The sequence below is a fragment of the Pecten maximus genome, chromosome 1, assembly GCF_902652985.1.
Source record: "Pecten maximus chromosome 1, xPecMax1.1, whole genome shotgun sequence".
Lineage (NCBI taxonomy): Eukaryota > Metazoa > Mollusca > Bivalvia > Pectinida > Pectinidae > Pecten > Pecten maximus.
Genome location: NC_047015.1, coordinates 50,390,570 through 50,408,045, shown reverse-complemented (window position 1 = coordinate 50,408,045; position 17,476 = coordinate 50,390,570). Strand labels below are relative to the sequence as shown.

The 17,476-nt window shown below is 37.0% G+C and overlaps 1 protein-coding gene across 1 annotated transcript; it reads right to left on the bottom strand.

Moving 5' to 3' along the window:
* Window positions 1-237: 237 nt before the first annotated feature.
* Window positions 238-13,916, bottom strand: LOC117337080 (noggin-like). The gene is made up of 3 exons (XM_033897869.1): window positions 13,136-13,916; window positions 10,956-11,368; window positions 238-982 (listed from the first exon to the last, which is right to left on the bottom strand). Exons 2-3 carry the CDS (start codon window positions 11,347-11,349, stop codon window positions 621-623), a joined length of 756 nt encoding a protein of 251 aa, XP_033753760.1. The 5' UTR covers window positions 11,350-11,368; window positions 13,136-13,916; the 3' UTR covers window positions 238-620.
* Window positions 13,917-17,476: the final 3,560 nt, after the last annotated feature.

The window sequence follows — 17,476 nt, the reverse complement described above, 5'->3', positions numbered from 1 at the left end:
GACAATTGACAATGACTCATTTCAATGCCCACATATATGTTTGTCCCCGGGTATATCGCCTTACACTCGTGGACACCACGCGCTGGGAAATGCCACCTGATTTATGAATTTCAAAACGCCTAAATTAACTGCTTGACACGGATATATGATGATATCTATGTAGAACGAAGAAACAATGGAGATAATTAAATATCACACAACTAGCTTAGTCATAACAGAAAACGCAGGAGACTTATGTGATTACTAAATTAATTAATAACAAAACATGATAACATTAGAGTTTCAATGATGTACATCACACCATTGTAATGAAATACTTGTGAAATTACATAAACATAGTTCATCAACACAAACAGATGTGTTGGTGTCAACAACGATCGTGCATTGCCATATAAGGAATTCGTCAAGTCGCTCCGAAGAGCCCACGTCCATTGCACGAAGTGTAGCCAACGCCAAATATGTATCGGCCATTTAACGGCAGTCGCTCACATTGAGAATAAATTAAAACATCTTATTACATCATAATAGAAATCCACGTCCATTTTGAATTTGGACAATGAACAAATAAATATCGTCGATATGAAAAACTTCATTTCAAAGTAAATATCCCGTACCACTTGTCAACAAGAGCACGAACATCGCGTGATGATCGGGTAGTTAATATGTATCCATCGACACACCGCGTTCTTCTGCCAGTCTCTACAATGCCATCGAAGAATTGTCTTTGAGGTGGAGCCGCTAGGGCGACAGGTCATTCCCGGGGGAATGGAACACGATTTTCGTTTATAACACTGTCCTTCCTTTATCCAACGCGGCCAGAATCGAACTCCTAAGTCTTTCCATGTATGGAACACAGGGCAGTGAGTAAAACTCCACAAATATTTCTGGATTTTCTTCCTAGTCCGTCTGCTCACGCGCAGTTTCGAAGACTGACTACCAACTCCTGTGAATACTGGGGACCCGAAAAATTTAATGTAATTAGCACTAGGGATTAGAAATGTGTAATTTTCCTCGCCCCAGTGTAGATTTTGAACACATTCCACTAAAAATCACACAAGGTTTTTGTTATTCACACACGTTCGCTAAAAATCACACAAATTTTCATAATTCACATAGGTTCCCTAAAAATCACACAACGTCGGTAAACATCACAGTGGCCCGGTAAAATTCACACAGATCATGGCACGGCTGTGTACCATGCATGCATTCGGCACACCTGAGCAGGGCATCCATAAACCCGAGACCTCGGTTCAATGACGCAGCAAAATTTAATTTGACGCACGATTTTTGCATGCCGTGCTTCACATTTTGACCACCACTGTAATTAGTCTATCTGTTGTCCAATACCCAGACTCAACAAAGGGTTTATTTGCTATGGTCAGTGACACTAATTAGTAGAATTCCCCTAGGGGTCAATTAAAACAGCCACTCAACTGTGACTAATCCAAATGCCGCTGCCGATTGCCATGGGGCACAGGTGAAGTATACACTGTACCTACCTGTAGGCCTAGCGGCCGATCTGCTCTTTGTTCTAAGCAATCACATTTTAATAATTTAAATAAGTAAGCTATAGTAGATTCCGATCCCAACAAATAAATGTAACATATGTTTGTGCTAACTTTAAATCATGTATACACAAGAATGAGATCGTAAGTAGGCCTAGTTTGCAGCATGCCAAAACAGGCGGCAGCCATTTTGTTGTTAACCTGAATAACCTTACATGTGCATGACCTCTGCAGTGCATTTGACAGGATGGGAAGCGTAAATCATTCCTGTTACATTTTGGTGGCAAATATGAAAACAGGATTAGCATATACAAATAAAACCCCTAGAGGCTGAGCAGATTAAAAATAAAAAAATAAAAAGATGCTTTTACAAATTATGCTTAACCCATGTAACCCATTTAATCACAATTTCAGGAAGAAAACTGTGATACAAGTTTTATTTGTTAAAAGGTTTACAAAAAATCTATTTCAGTAATAATTCAAATAAAACAAAAAATAATTCAGTTTTAATTGTACTTTATTCACCAAAAAATATATAATTAAAAGAAAAGTTTCATTTTTTTAAATACTTTTATTTATCTATAAAAACAAATATTGGAAAATAAATTAAAATGAACTTAATTTTTTTGAAATTATTCAATTTGATTATAATTTAAAAAATGACACATTTATCTGTTTACATTTGGAAATCAATAACCGTTAAGTTTACAATTTCATATTTTGACTCTCAGGATTTCATAGCTGAGAGTCACTGACTCTTGAGATTTTAATCCTACTGGTGCCCTGACCTCAGCAGATTAATTAGCTATACAGACCTATTGTAACTGCCAATCAGCTGTGTACAAAATAAACATATGATTAAATATACAATTAACTGTTTATTGTGTTTCTTTTCGTTTCCATAGATCTGAGAATTAAGAAAATCTACGTACTATTTACGTGATGGTAAGTATATTTGTTGATTAAAAATATGTGCTTGTGTCAGAATTATTAAACATCTCACCAAAATATTTAATGGCGTTTGTTATTATTATTATTTGTTATTATTTTTTATTATTATTTTCCCATTGAAGACATGGATGCGAAGAAAATGTCTATTATAGTTACGTATTGCAGTTCCGTATAGGTAAGTGGATTTGTGGCTTCAATGAAACGTGTTAACTCAAAATCATAATATTGACCATCTATTGAAACATACATGTACCATATAATTATTAAACGTTTTACGCAAAGATGTAACAGTGTTTGTTTTCTATTACCATAGAAAAATTACATTTGCTGCAGCGACGTATCGGTAAGTGGCAGCCACGTCACGGGTGAGCGCGTTCACCTGTGTGTAATCACGCGTGTAGCGAGAATGTGACCTTGACGATCGGCAAGTAAACTTGTGAACACACTGTGATCTGGCTGAATCAAAGCTCTGACAATTAAATGTGTATCAACTGATTTATGATAGTTTTTCGTTTTCATTTCTTTTCACGTTGATGGGACATTGATGTGTTGATTGATAGATTAAAAGTATCCTTTAGAACAATATGAATCCCCTGTGACAGATAGGCCTACATACCACGGAATTATTAAATGTCGCTCGCAAAGTTGTGTTATGGTGTTTCTTTATATTTTTACTGGAGATAACTGTTCGTGATCGGCATGTGTCGGGACACACGCACACAGATCGTGAGCATCAAAACTGTTGCGTACGAAATGACAGGAATCTAGTTTTGTACGTTACATCTTGCTTAAGTTGTAATTACTGGACTATCCTATTTGTTTTGCACGACTATCCTCGCAGTCTTTGATGACCTTTCATCTTCAGTAGATGGAACATTGTTCCTTACTCTGAAGTTGCTAGTCGATTTGGGCCCTGCTAATATTTGAGTTCAGGAAAAATTGATCGACCGTACACGTGCTGATTTTGTATCAAAGGTGAAGGCCGCGGTCAGTGTTTATCGGCTGCATGATCATGCATTCCCACGATCTTTTAAACAGGGTAAAAACATCCCGCATATCATTGTTACTATTGCATCGTCGTATTCAGAATTTAGGCATATATAAATAAATCAATGACGGACAAGTATTTTTTCTGTGCATTTTTCGATGAAAGATATGTAATTTATCGTTTACTTTTTCCTTTTTTTTTGTCGGCGGCCATGTGTATCAAAACAGAACACATATTGGTTTGTAGACTAAAACGTACACATTTTTTCTTAACTATGTATACCTGAACGTTTTACTTCACCCGTGCACCGGTATAAACAAAGGGATGATGTGCGACCGACAGCCGGGACCTAACAATAGGCTCTGGTAACACCGCTACGGCTGATCGGTCACACTCGGTCAATCAGGCTGCTACGATCACTGACTAGATGCTTTTTAATCATATAAGTAGAGGGTCTGAAAATTTTCCGGCGATTTAATTTTCAAGATTAACATCAAGTATTTCTTTATGACTAAATTTTTTTTTTTTTTTGTAGGTACCAAGTCTGAGGTTACAACAATGAAACTGCATACGACACACGCGACAAGACAGAAATGTCTTTGATAAGCAAATGATTATTGTTGTATATATCGGCTCTTTTTTAGCATGCACAGATCACTGGAATCAATATTTGTGTCGTGTGTAAGTAATTTGGTATGTATTTGAATTTAGCCCTTTACATGTGTCAGATATTTCAGTACAGTTTAAATATTTCCTTATGGATGTATATGTGAACGTCTTTCATTTTGTTTTGTTAACATGCTATTCTTTCTTTAGGTCAATGATGTTATGTATCGGAACAAAATCACTGGTAATGTATGACTCAACCTATGGTCTTGAAGAAAAGACAGGTCAATTGTCTTGGCTGGAAGAGCAAGTGTCAGCTGTCAATCAAGTTCACGTATCATTTTTATAGTCTTTTACATAATCCTACAGAAAATAACAATACATTTTTTTTTCATTAGGACTCGGTTCAAAAATCATTTGAGAAATATACACACCATTCCATCTTCTTCGTTCTCCTGTTGATCTCGTCACAAGATCGCCTCTGGTGGCGACATTTGTCACTTTTCTTCCAGTACTGTGAAGTAGCAGCATGCTCAACGATAATTCTGTGAATATCTATGAGGTGGTAACTTTTACTTCGTTTCACACGTCATGGTTAGAAAGTGTCTGTTAGTAACGACGTAGCGAGACGACATCGACTTAACTACACTACCTTATTGTGAACCACTTCTCGTCCAATCGTTTCAGTTTTGGATCTGTGAAAAGCTGAATTAATTCCACATGCACTAATTAGTTTTTTTAAGCAAATTATTTTGAGCAAAACTGAAATTAAATGCTGGATACATTTACATTGCCTGTGATCAAGTTCAATATCAAAGGATTTTGAAAAAAAAAATAAACTACATATATACGTATATATAACATCAATTAGCAGACCTGATATGATTGTCTTAAGTGTAGCAGTAGTGGAAGTCACGCCTTCACGGCTCAGTGCACAACTACAAAAGAGCACACTAGGTCAGTCTTCAAACCAGTGGTGTCTCCAATCCCTGTCATACAGTTGGCAGTATTCAAGCCTCTCGTGGACCCCGCCGTCCCTCGTGTCTCTGTGCGCTAACGTTTCTGATATCCCCTAAAAAGGGTGGCGGGTGGTTATTTGATAATACGTTTAGATGTATCTGAATTACCCAGTGTAAGGATATCACAGAATTAGATTTTAGTCGTTTAAAAAAATCCACTGACTTCAGATCGGCAGGTTGATAGCTTGGCATACTGAGATATTTTGAATCCATTTTTTGTTGATGATTCTTCGTATTTCTGAATGATATAAATGTAATTGAATGGAATGAATAATAACCCTACCTATGTTGTAAGACGACATGGCTATTTTAAGGCTTAATAACATCAGATCAGAGGGACTAGACGAGTTGCCATATGATCCAGAATGAAAACTCTATCTCAGTGTCCGAAAAACCATTTAGTAATCTAAACTTTATTTATTTTACAACAATCAAGAAACATGTTATTGCCACCCAAACTCGATCACTTACACTTCGAATTACATGTATATGCTTTATAAGTATCGGAGCCTTTGTTTAATTTCTCATTCATAGGAACGTGTCAAAATCCTGTGTCCTATTTGTGAGTTTGGATTCCGTGCCAGTGTCAGTTATATAGTCTTATATTAGCTTGTAGCCATACAGAGTGGTTTGTATAAATGACATGTATCGGGCGTCTGACGTTGAAAGACGGATTTGTATTTTGTAGCATTATACATTGTAATCTACCAGTATATAAAATTATCCCTATACTCCCGTGATGTCTTGTCTATTTCAAGTCAAGATCATTACAGTCGACTTCTCTTATATATTATATACATGGAACGTCTAATCACAATAAATTACAAATTCGAAGAGGCTTATAATTATCTAATAGTCTTAAGCTAAGAATCGTTCAGTTACCAACAAAGGTAAGGTGATTTGACGTATGTGGTTTCCAATGGAAAGGCTCTGGTGATCGAACGAGTAAGGTTATTTGAATAGGCCAGAGTATCAAACAGACTTTATTGTCTAAGATTGATCAGTATTAGAATTTATGTACTTATGTTCAAAGTCCATCTGTAAGGAAGGGACTGACAGTACAGTACATTTTAAGAGTGTATGGTGATTTGAGATATCCATCACATCCGGAAATGTAAATAAAAATGTGCAAAAAAAAAAAAAACGTCATTTGTATGTCATTTTTCCGTGTATGTAGATTATTATATTGAAGTAATTAGGTGCGTCCAATCATAGCTATGACGACCCCTGTTTTAATATCACTGTCTTGAGCTACTAATACTCTTGTATTTTGTCATGAAAATGATGGTTGTCTTTGATTTTTAGTTCTTATCACATTTAAATTGCGTCTATATTTGATCTGGTCTAATGAATGATGAAGAGGCTTATCTAATAGCCGTAAGCTAAGACCCGTTCAGTTACCAACTAAGGTAAGGTGATTTGACTTGTATGGTTTCTACTAGAAGGTGTGAAAATTTACCTGTGCTGATGACATTGGTCCTCTCGGCCTTGGTCCCTCAGTCGATGATTGGGGATGAAATTGTCCAGATTTCCACTTACCTCGACGTTCATAAGAATATTTCAGGACGAAACAAACCTCATAATAAACAGGACTATGTTTTTCATGAGAAAATTCAGCATGATGCTAATATTCGTAGCATAAATATGAAGTGGAATTTAAAGAAATACCCCGGAAAACTTGGTATGAATATTATTGACATTTCAGTTGCATGGAGCAGTATACTCGACTCCTTCCACATACTTTCAGAGCTGGGTACAGGTATTTTTGCATGTGTTTAAAATCATTAATTGTATGCAGAAAGTGTTACTATATTCTACACATGTAAAAAGGCATAATTATTGCAGAACATGAATCCCGGAAACTTCCTTTTACAAATGAACATTTTTTTACGTATTTTGCAATTGTTTCGTAATAAATTTTGCAAATAACCATAAACCTCGGACAGTTCGAATCGGCGGACAGTTCTAAAAAATTTTTTTTTTTAAATACAAACAACATTTTTCTATATATTGATAGTTCGAACATTAATCGTTTATATTTAATCCATTTCCCCCCTGACAAACTCCATTGAAAGCTCGCAGGGAACGGCAACGAGAAAAGGAAAACTGCATAGACTTTGACCAACAGACACGTTTTAAGGATAATGGGTCATATGCGTGATGATTGCAGTACATCTTGCAGAAAAAACATGAGTTGATGTCACGGATTTTAGCAAGTTTTCAATTTTTTTTTAAATGTGTAAAAGCAACTTTTAGACCCCCAAAATGTATTTGTAATACGCGATCGGTACGACGCTGAAAGTCAAACTAAAAAAATCGTACGTGTATTGTCATATACGATGTTCTCTTAACATTTTTATTGTTTAATTACGAACAAACCTCCATTCATTATTGTCAATCAAGGCGTTATCTGTACACCTGTGCCCCTCACACTAGATAGGACAGGCCCCGCAAGGTGTCCCGGTAAAGTTGAAAGGATCGGTCGCCCGGTCGTCCCAACGTAGCAGCGAGTAATTTTGAGTGTCAAATAAGCTTGCTAGATATTGGAACTGATTAATAACTTTTTAAACGAAAAATAATACTTGAAATAACATGTATTTTTTAAAACATATCATTTCAATATTTTTACAACATACATTATATATGACTTACAAATTCATGTTTTAAATTCACATTATTTTTAGATGTCTTTTTAGTAATTGGATGAACCAGAGACATACATACTAAATAAGTATAAAGTATAAAGGTCTCTTAATGAACATAGATAGATTTGATAATACTTTAATATTGCATAATGATAATAATTCTTTAATTTATGATTAGATGGGTTACATGTGAACTAGGCATATACTTTTTACGAATTTGACTGACGTATATATTTGAACATAAAAATAAATCATGAAACTCGCATCCAACCCCAGTAAAACATAGCGGACAAATTCCATTTTCACGAGACGTTTCGGTCCATCGCCCTGTCTCGAATGAAAAAAAAAATTATTGGCAACATGCACCATTAAAGATGAGCCCGCCCAACCCGTAAAAATCCACTACCAGTTTCAGTATCTGAAGTAAAATACAATGTATACATACAGTAAAAAATATACTTTAACTACAATAAATGAAGAAATAAACAATAAAGATCAGATCACATTTTCGTCGCAGATAACCTCAAATTCGTACCCCTCATTGAATCAGTCAGGATGTAACCTGCAAAATAAATAAATCACGTTATGTACACTTATGACACTGTTCTTTATTATAGCAGCCAGATTGTTGAGCACACAAAAATATCAATTAAGTTTGAGTTGTAGTTAAGCACCAAATATAACGCAAGACGACCATTATTTTTTTTTATTGTCTGAAGTTCTGCGGACACAGCGCCATCTACTGAAGGTGAAAGGTCATCAAGGACGACACGGATAGTCCGTGCCCGTGTCGTCGTGATTAGTCTACTAATACACACAAAAAAGTCAAATATGATTTTCCAGTATAAGGCCCACAATTCAGCAAGATATAGCGTACAAAACTACTCCCAACAATGTTAGAGGTTTTACACGGCGAGATACTTTTGACAGGCGCCGTGTAACAGTCGGCAAAATAATATCCGATAGAAAAAGAGCCGACCAGCGGCCTCTTATGTTTTAGGAGTAGTACAAAACTAGATCTGCCAAGATTCATGTGTCACTTCGTACGTAACAAATTTGGTGCTTTCGATCTGTGTACGTGTGTCCCGACACATGCCGATCACGAACAGTTATCTCCAGTAAAAATACTGTATAAAGAAACAACATAACACAACTTTGCGAGAGACATTTAATAATTCCGTGGTATTGTTCTACAGGATACTTTTAATCTATTAATCAACACATCAATGTCCCCGGCTAAAGGTGAAAAAAAAAAGAAAACAAACACTACCATAAATCAGTTGATACACATTTAATTGTCAGAGCTTTGATTCAGCCAGATCACAGTGTTCACAGTTTACTTGCCGATCGTCAAGGTCACATTCTCGCTACACGCGTGATTACACACAGGTGAACGCGCTCACCCGTGACGTGGCTGCCACTTACCGATACGTCGCTGCAGCAAATGTAATTTTTCTATGGTAATAGAAAACAAACACTGTTACATCTTTGCGTGAAACGTTTAATAATTATATGGTACATGTATGTATGTTTCAATAGATGGTCAATATTATGATTTTGAGTTAACACGTTTCATTGAAGCCACAAATCCACTTACCTATACGGAACTGCAATACGTAACTATAATAGACATTTTCTTCGCATCCATGTCTTCAATGGGAAAATAATAATAAAAAATAATAACAAATAATAATAATAACAAACGCCATTAAATATTTTGGTGAGATGTTTAATAATTCTGACACAAGCACATATTTTTAATCAACAAATATACTTACCATCACGTAAATAGTACGTAGATTTTCTTAATTCTCAGATCTATGGAAACGAAAAGAAACACAATAAACAGTTAATTGTATATTTAATCATATGTTTATTTTGTACACAGCTGATTGGCAGTTACAATAGGTCTGTATAGCTAATTAATCTGCCGAGGTCAGGGCACCAGTAGGATTAAAATCTCAAGAGTCAGTGACTCTCAGCTATGAAATCCTGAGAGTCAAAATATGAAATTGTAAACTTAACGGTTATTGGTTTCCAAATGTAAACAGATAAATGTGTCATTTTTTAAATTATAATCAAATTGAATAATTTCAAAAAAATTAAGTTCATTTTAATTTATTTTCCAATATTTGTTTTTATAGATAAATAAAAGTATTTAAAAAAATGAAACTTTTCTTTTAATTATATATTTTTTGGTGAATAAAGTACAATTAAAACTTAATTATTTTTTGTTTTATTTGAATTATTACTGAAATAGATTTTTTGTAAACCTTTTAACAAATAAAACTTGTATCACAGTTTTCTTCCTGAAATTGTGATTAAATGGGTTACATGGGTTAAGCATAATTTGTAAAAGCATCTTTTTATTTTTAATCTGCTCAGCCTCTAGGGGTTTTATTTGTATATGCTAATCCTGTTTTTATATTAGCCGCCAAAATGTAACAGGAATGATTTACGCTTCCCATCCTGTCAAATGCACTGCAGAGGTCATGCACATGTAAGGTTATTCAGGTTAACAACAAAATGGCTGCCGCCTGTTTTGGCATGCTGCAAACTAGGCCTACTTACGATCTCATTCTTGTGTATACATGATTTAAAGTTAACACAAACATATGTTACATTTATTTGTTGGGATCGGAATCTACTATAGCTTACTTATTTAAATTATTAAAATGTGATTGCTTAGAACAAAGAGCAGATCGGCCGCTAGGCCTACAGGTAGGTACAGTGTATACTTCACCTGTGCCCCATGGCAATCGGCAGCGGCATTTGGATTAGTCACAGTTGAGTGGCTGTTTTAATTGACCCCTAGGGGAATTCTACTAATTAGTGTCACTGACCATAGCAAATAAACCCTTTGTTGAGTCTGGGTATTGGACAACAGATAGACTAATTACAGTGGTGGTCAAAATGTGAAGCACGGCATGCAAAAATCGTGCGTCAAATTAAATTTTGCTGCGTCATTGAACCGAGGTCTCGGGTTTATGGATGCCCTGCTCAGGTGTGCCGAATGCATGCATGGTACACAGCCGTGCCATGATCTGTGTGAATTTTACCGGGCCACTGTGATGTTTACCGACGTTGTGTGATTTTTAGGGAACCTATGTGAATTATGAAAATTTGTGTGATTTTTAGCGAACGTGTGTGAATAACGAAAACCTTGTGTGATTTTTAGTGGAATGTGTTCAAAATCTACACTGGGGCGAGGAAAATTACACATTTCTAATCCCTAGTGTAGGCCGCCTTTCTTTTGGTCGACCTTTTTTAAGTTTAAAATCCAGCGTTCCATTTGGACGTATAACACTTTCTAGAGGTCTCACAGTCGACATGAACTTTTTATCAAAATGGTGTCCCAGTAATCGCCGTAACTGACGATAATCGGTGTCTCGTTCTGTAGGATTAAAGGAATTATCGGGGTTTTCGATCAGCTGCAACACAGGAAGATCGTCTGAAGGTACTGGTCTTTCCTTGTTGTGAAATTTTATAGAATTGTCAACATTTTCGTCTGTCGAGAACACATCGTTTTCTTGTAGACTGTTCCAATGTTCCCGGTCCGCTTCCGACCTGCCGATTATACAAACTACGTACAACACACACCGCAGCACGGCGCGAGCGCACGCTCTCAACTTCATCACTTGATCAGGTGACAATCTGAAACAGAAAACAAACAAAAGATAAAAACGTGTTGATACAGATGGCTCCTCAAAGTGAACCAGGAGGAACTTGGATGATTAATTAAGGAAGCATGAGTCTGGAAGCTAATAAAAGTCACGCTAACAATTGATTTAATCCAACATCTGCCTTTCATGAAATTCAGTAATTGAGGAAATAAGTAAATGAAAATGAACAAAATACAGAACAGATTATAAATTCATAAGTAAAACGTAAGAAATTTAAATTTCTAAATTATCCTACTAAAATATTCGTTTTCCGTCAACAAAAGTCAAGTTGATATAGTGTCGAGAAATCCATCAAAGTTATTTAAAATCCTGGAAAGTTAAAACCGCCTGGTTATTTAAGTCCATTTAGGAAAGTGAGAAGCACCTATCTGGCTAAAAATATATCAAGGAAGATATTGTCGAAGTGTCTACTTCCCCGCGGGTGGGGACTATGGTCATTACCAAAGTGTGGTTCGGACAAGTCGACGTATGTGGTCAGTACAGGTGACAAGTTTCACTCAAGTGGTTAGAACAGTCATTGGAGAGAGTGTGACAAAAGACATGTCTTGTCACCTCTAAACTCATATCGGCATAATTAATAGATTATCATAAGCAAAACCAACCTGCTTGTAAGACACACCCACATATATATATATAAAACGATAAACACATTCAAATTTTATTATAATAGATTTCAATAAATAATTCATTTTGGAAAAATACATTAGGAATATATATAGAAAAACAGTGACGGAAATTAGATTAAAGAAAATAATCCATCATTATAATTATGAAAATCTTTAATAATACCGTGAAGTTTAAGTTTAACAAGGTCGCAGGTATATTGAATATTACTTGACACACGCACACCGTACCAGGTGTGACCCAGTATCATAAACGTAATAATAGGTCTTCAGTTGACATAACACTTATGCTCTCGATATAACACTAATTTTGCAATAGTTTGCCAAAACCGTAGTAGTGGTTGTTCAAATCATTGTCTGGTTTTCATCACCGATGGTTGTATGGTAACTGTTTATATACAGTTGGCTTCTCGTTAGAAACTCTGTAGTTCTTACCCACTCCCACTTTTAATCGGCTTGTTTATTTTCTTTTAAATAGCAAAGCGGTACATCTTTCTCCCTCCTCTCAACTATAAATAACTTCTTACTTAAACAAATACTAGTGTTATTTCTCAAGTTTAAAATATACACTTCTTGTTATAAAATATCAACAAATGTTGGAGCGAGTGTTGTTTGTAAGATATTTAATTTTACATCGACTTTCATCGATACTCAAGTACCAAATACACACCAAACTATCGTCGTGTCACTATCAAACTATCTCAGTACTAACAATAATACGATGTTATAATATGATGTTAATTTCCAGTAAACGTAATGAAATTATTGACTGATAAAGAACAAAGATCAGCAGTAAAGTTATAAATATATATATAAAAAAGTCTTCAAAAATAAATACAAACTCAACCTACATTCTATTAAGTCAAAACGCGTATAAATAACAACCTGTTAATGCTAATTACCTTGCAAAGTATGAGAAATCAGCGTGGCACATCATCATAGCACGTGCATTACATGTAGGCACACGCCAGCCAGCTGCCGTATCTGACATCACACGCCAAATTGTTTTATCTTACTCTATTTAAAACTGATATATTTTGACAAGTTGACAGAAGATATATCTTCTTTTTAATTTTATTTAGTTAACAATGTCAATGAGATAATAAGTAACTCACCAAGCCATACTTGTGCGGTCACATCAATTTCCGTCAACACGACTGCTCCCAGTGTCCATTCCACTGTAAACACTAATTTCTTATCTAGCGATCGGTAGGGTGTCTTCTCAGTTAAAAAAAAGCACTGTTATAAATTCATCTCAGAATATTTTCTTTATATATGTATATATAAGTTGTTTTCACGTAAAATGCCCCTTTTTCTCGTCCAGGTATACAGAGAAAAAGGCTGTAAGAGACACTTAGTCTAGACGTATACCTTTACTGGCGGGCACACCGTTCGTTTTAAATTCTGAATTGCCACACGGTATACTGTGTACAGTCCCACGCTTTGTATCATACATGTAGTAATGCTATTAAGATCTATCAAAGCCAGTTTATATGTATCTTAGCTATCTCAGTCAGGTAAGTCCGAGGCACAGGACGATCGTGTAGTTACTGGCGAACGGTGGAGAGCGCCTGGCTATATCACATCCCCTTCTCGGTAGACCGGCCCTCGGACCACGGTCATCAAAATCAGTTTGGGGGGAGCAGTACCGCTGGAGCCAGCGACTCAGCGTATTAATGAGGCAAAATGTCTGCAATGTGTCGAGATCAAACAGCAAAGGGGACACGCATATGATAAATTTATAGTAACGGCTTTCACGTGTTAGCCATGGAGAAGTAGGAGGGGTTAAGGCATCGCGCCAACACAATACCATTAATATGCAATAGTATAGACTTGAAATCCAGCTTTTTCATCGTGTACTTGCTCGGCTGAATAGACACTCGATCACAACAGATCCGCGACGGGTCGGGCGAAGGCTGGCGCAATGTCGCCAATACACCTCACCTCATCGCTAACGAGGGCTTTCTGATGCTACCTCGTGCCCGCTCAACAAACGGGGTAAATGAACGACGAAAAATCAACTGTTGCAAAGCTAATTCATATGCAATAAACAAGAAGAAAAAAGCGGTGAGAAGGCGCCTGTCGGATAACTCGCTAAAACTGCCCCTTTGTTAGGGGGACCGTCACCTTGATTCAGCTTGGTGGGAATATGCGCGTTTGGGAAGTTGTATCGAGCAGGTAATCAACGTTTAATGAAAATTCGAAAATTATGGATATTAACACTCTCTGCCAACGTTTTAAATGAAGGAGGGTGGAGTGGGGGGTAGCCGGTTCGAGGACGGGTACACGATAGCTCATGTACTTTCAACCCTGAAAATACTAAATAGAATTGATCAATGGCGTAGAGTGTACTTTTGTGGGTCGGTAACAATTAGAATCGCACCAGCTAGAAAAATATACTTCAGCTGTAGTTTAGAATATAAATAGTTGCACTTTTCATGATTATGATTTTCATCAAAAATAAATCCATCTGTGTTAGCGATGAATAGAATTAAAACCGATAGGATACCAGTCTCCACCCCTTTTGTCGGATTAACAAAAACCAGGACGGGTATTGATAGCGAGTCGCCACGTTTGTTTGTTCAGGCATTGAATGTACCTATATACATGTTGATTGGCAATCATGGAAAACAAACGTACGTATATATATTGGAGGTGGGTATAGGGGTCCAGATCGATCTATTTACATATGACAAGTGACTAAAATGACACTAACGACTGTTCAGCTTAGAGCGACGGGATAACGTCTAGTCCTGTTAAGCCGCCCCCTCCGGTCAGCCGTGAGAAATCAATTAGTCGGCACGACCCACCGGACATGTCTAGTCTAATTAGTGACGATATTTACGGTCAGTAATTAATGAATAAGTATCAATTCTGCCACAATTCACTTAAAAGTCGCGGGACCGTAAGATGTGACGGCGTTTTCGTATCAACATACGCTAATTTGGCTACGCGAAATTATATGCGTAAAGGCTAAGTTTGGTAGTAAAACGCACGCCGAACTAATGACATTGTATCGCCTACCGTGAATGTAAAAGAGTTTAAAATAAGTTGTTTTGCGCTAATTACTATAGCTTCAATTCTCGCTTTGGTGTGCGTTTCTAATTGGAACATCAAGTGGATCACTTGAACTTTTGTCACCTTTTTTAACAAGACTAATCCTGTATACATTGTGTTTGAAACGCAAAATAAATACTAAAGTATTTCTGACTGTAAAAACAAATTTTTTCTATCTTTACCGATCCCACGGCCCATCCTTAACGGTCACGTGTTTTATACCGGTTACGGAAGCAGGTTCAATTAAACATTTGACATAAGAAAATCTATGGCGCCGAGTTGCTGTTGATGTTGTAGGATACCGGTAAATTTTACAAAGATATAATTAATTACTGCTGCTTTTGAGAAAACATTCCCCTTTTAACAATCCGGGTTTTGAGCATTTCCAGACGGTCATCGGACGGGAATGCCCGGCTCCGGTGTGGAACCCTTGCCAATAGTACACGGTACACGGTGCACAACCCAGCCTTTGCCAGGTGCCGCTTCATTTGGCGGGACAGTACTAAATGATCGGCAGATACAATGAACAACACACGGAGCAAAAACAATAGGAATTTACACACAACAAATTATGCTTAGCAAAGATATCCTATTTTTAGCGTGTCGATTTGATAAAATGGACTGGGGATTGACGTTTAGGCGTCGATAAGATGGCGGCGATATTGAGCTACACCGCAGCGAGACTGTAGGAATTGTCACTCAACATGTCTTGATAAGATGAACTGATGCAGGCCAAAGCCGCCATCTTTGTCCTTCAGGACCCGCCAAATTGGCCCCGGCGCCCTTTTGTTCTGTCTCTCTAGTCTGACGTCATAGCTGACTGAGATGAACACGATATCTGAACAAGGGCAATTCAACATTTTGATGTAAAAATAACTGTTCTTATCATTTTCTTATTTCACCATCGATAACATAAATGTAGATTGTCAATTTTTTTAAACTACAGGACTCTCAGATTTTTATCTTCGTGTAATTTATCACGATAACATAAGGCCATCACCGTATCTGTATTTAACAATAGAATCATATCTGTTTTAATTCTGCATGAGCGATTTAATGTCCGTATCTGCTTAATTCAGAGACATATAAACTAGTCGACTGATAAAGCTCTCTCTGATTAAGCTGTCCTCGCTCATTGTTATAGAAAGCAATATTTCTGAATTTACCCTCAAATTGCATGTTCATATATATAATAGAAACACTTGCTGCATGGCACTGTAATTTCTGGCGAAAGGCGACTAGTGTGAAGTTTTATTTTTTTGTTATTTTTTTAATGTCCTATCAACAGTTATGAGGTCATCATGTTCACAGTAAGGATACACTTGTTGCATCGCGCTGTATTTTCTGACGAGAGGCGACTAATGTGAAGTTTTAGTTTTTTGTTAATGCTTTTTTTAACGGCCTATCAACAGTTATGAGGTCATTATGTTCACAGTATGGATATACGCTTGTTGCATCGCACTGTATTTTCTGACGATAGGCGACTAATGTGATTTTTTTTAGCTTTTTTGTTCGTATTTTGTTAAACGTCCTATCAACACTTATGATCATTAAAGGACAGTCTCCCCTGTGTGCGGGATGCATGCGCGTGTGAAGTGCATGTGTTGTGTTTTGGGAGGCTGTGGTACTATGTTCGTTTTTCGTCTTCTTGTGATAGTGCGAAACTGATACCGACTTTATAGTGCTACCTCACTAAAACATGCTGCCGACGAAAATCCACCAGGACACCCCGTCCTATTACATTATACCAGAGACAAATATACAGTATATATGTCTCTGATTATACTGACAATGGGAGAACCAGCCTATTCTGAGTGTTGAGCAGGAGCAGAAATGCTCGGTCAGAGGTCAGAGTCCAAAGCCCTCCTCAAAGAGGCAAACGCTTAACTAAAGGCGAAAAGGGGCAGTTTCAAGGGAGACATTAGGAAGTTGTTTAGAAAGAAGAGAAATTTAATATCTTAATTTTAGTCGCCTTTTATGATCATGCAGCAGGTACAATTCGCGGTGGCCGAGTGGTTAAGGTGTCCCGACACTTTATAACTAGCCCTCCACCTCTGGGTTGCGAGTTCGAATCCTATGTGGGGCAGTTGCCAGGTACTGACCGTAGACCGGTGGTTTTTCTCCGGGTACTCCGGCTTTCCTCCACCTCCAAACCTGGCACGCCCTTAAATGACCCTGGCTGTTAATAGGACGTTAAAACAAAGATACAATTCGAGGATGATCCTTGCATTGATGAATCACAGCTGTAGGCGGCATTGAAGAGGTCAGAAGTGTTTTGTCTCTGTTTCCTTCCAGATATGAATGCTTGGAACGATCGATGGATAGAACAAAAAGTTGCATGACTATGCTCTCAAACATTCGCTCTTTACAATGTCTCTGGTATGATTTATTTTGATCGG

Coding starts and splice junctions, on each gene's coding strand:
- LOC117337080 (XM_033897869.1), bottom strand. CDS start 11,349: ATGAAGTTGAGAGCGTGCGCTCGCGCCGTGCTGCGGTGTGTGTTGTAC. Junction 983..10,955: donor TCGACCAAAAGAAAGGCGGC/CTACACTAGGGA, acceptor TAATCCCTAGTG/CTAATTACATTAAATTTTTC.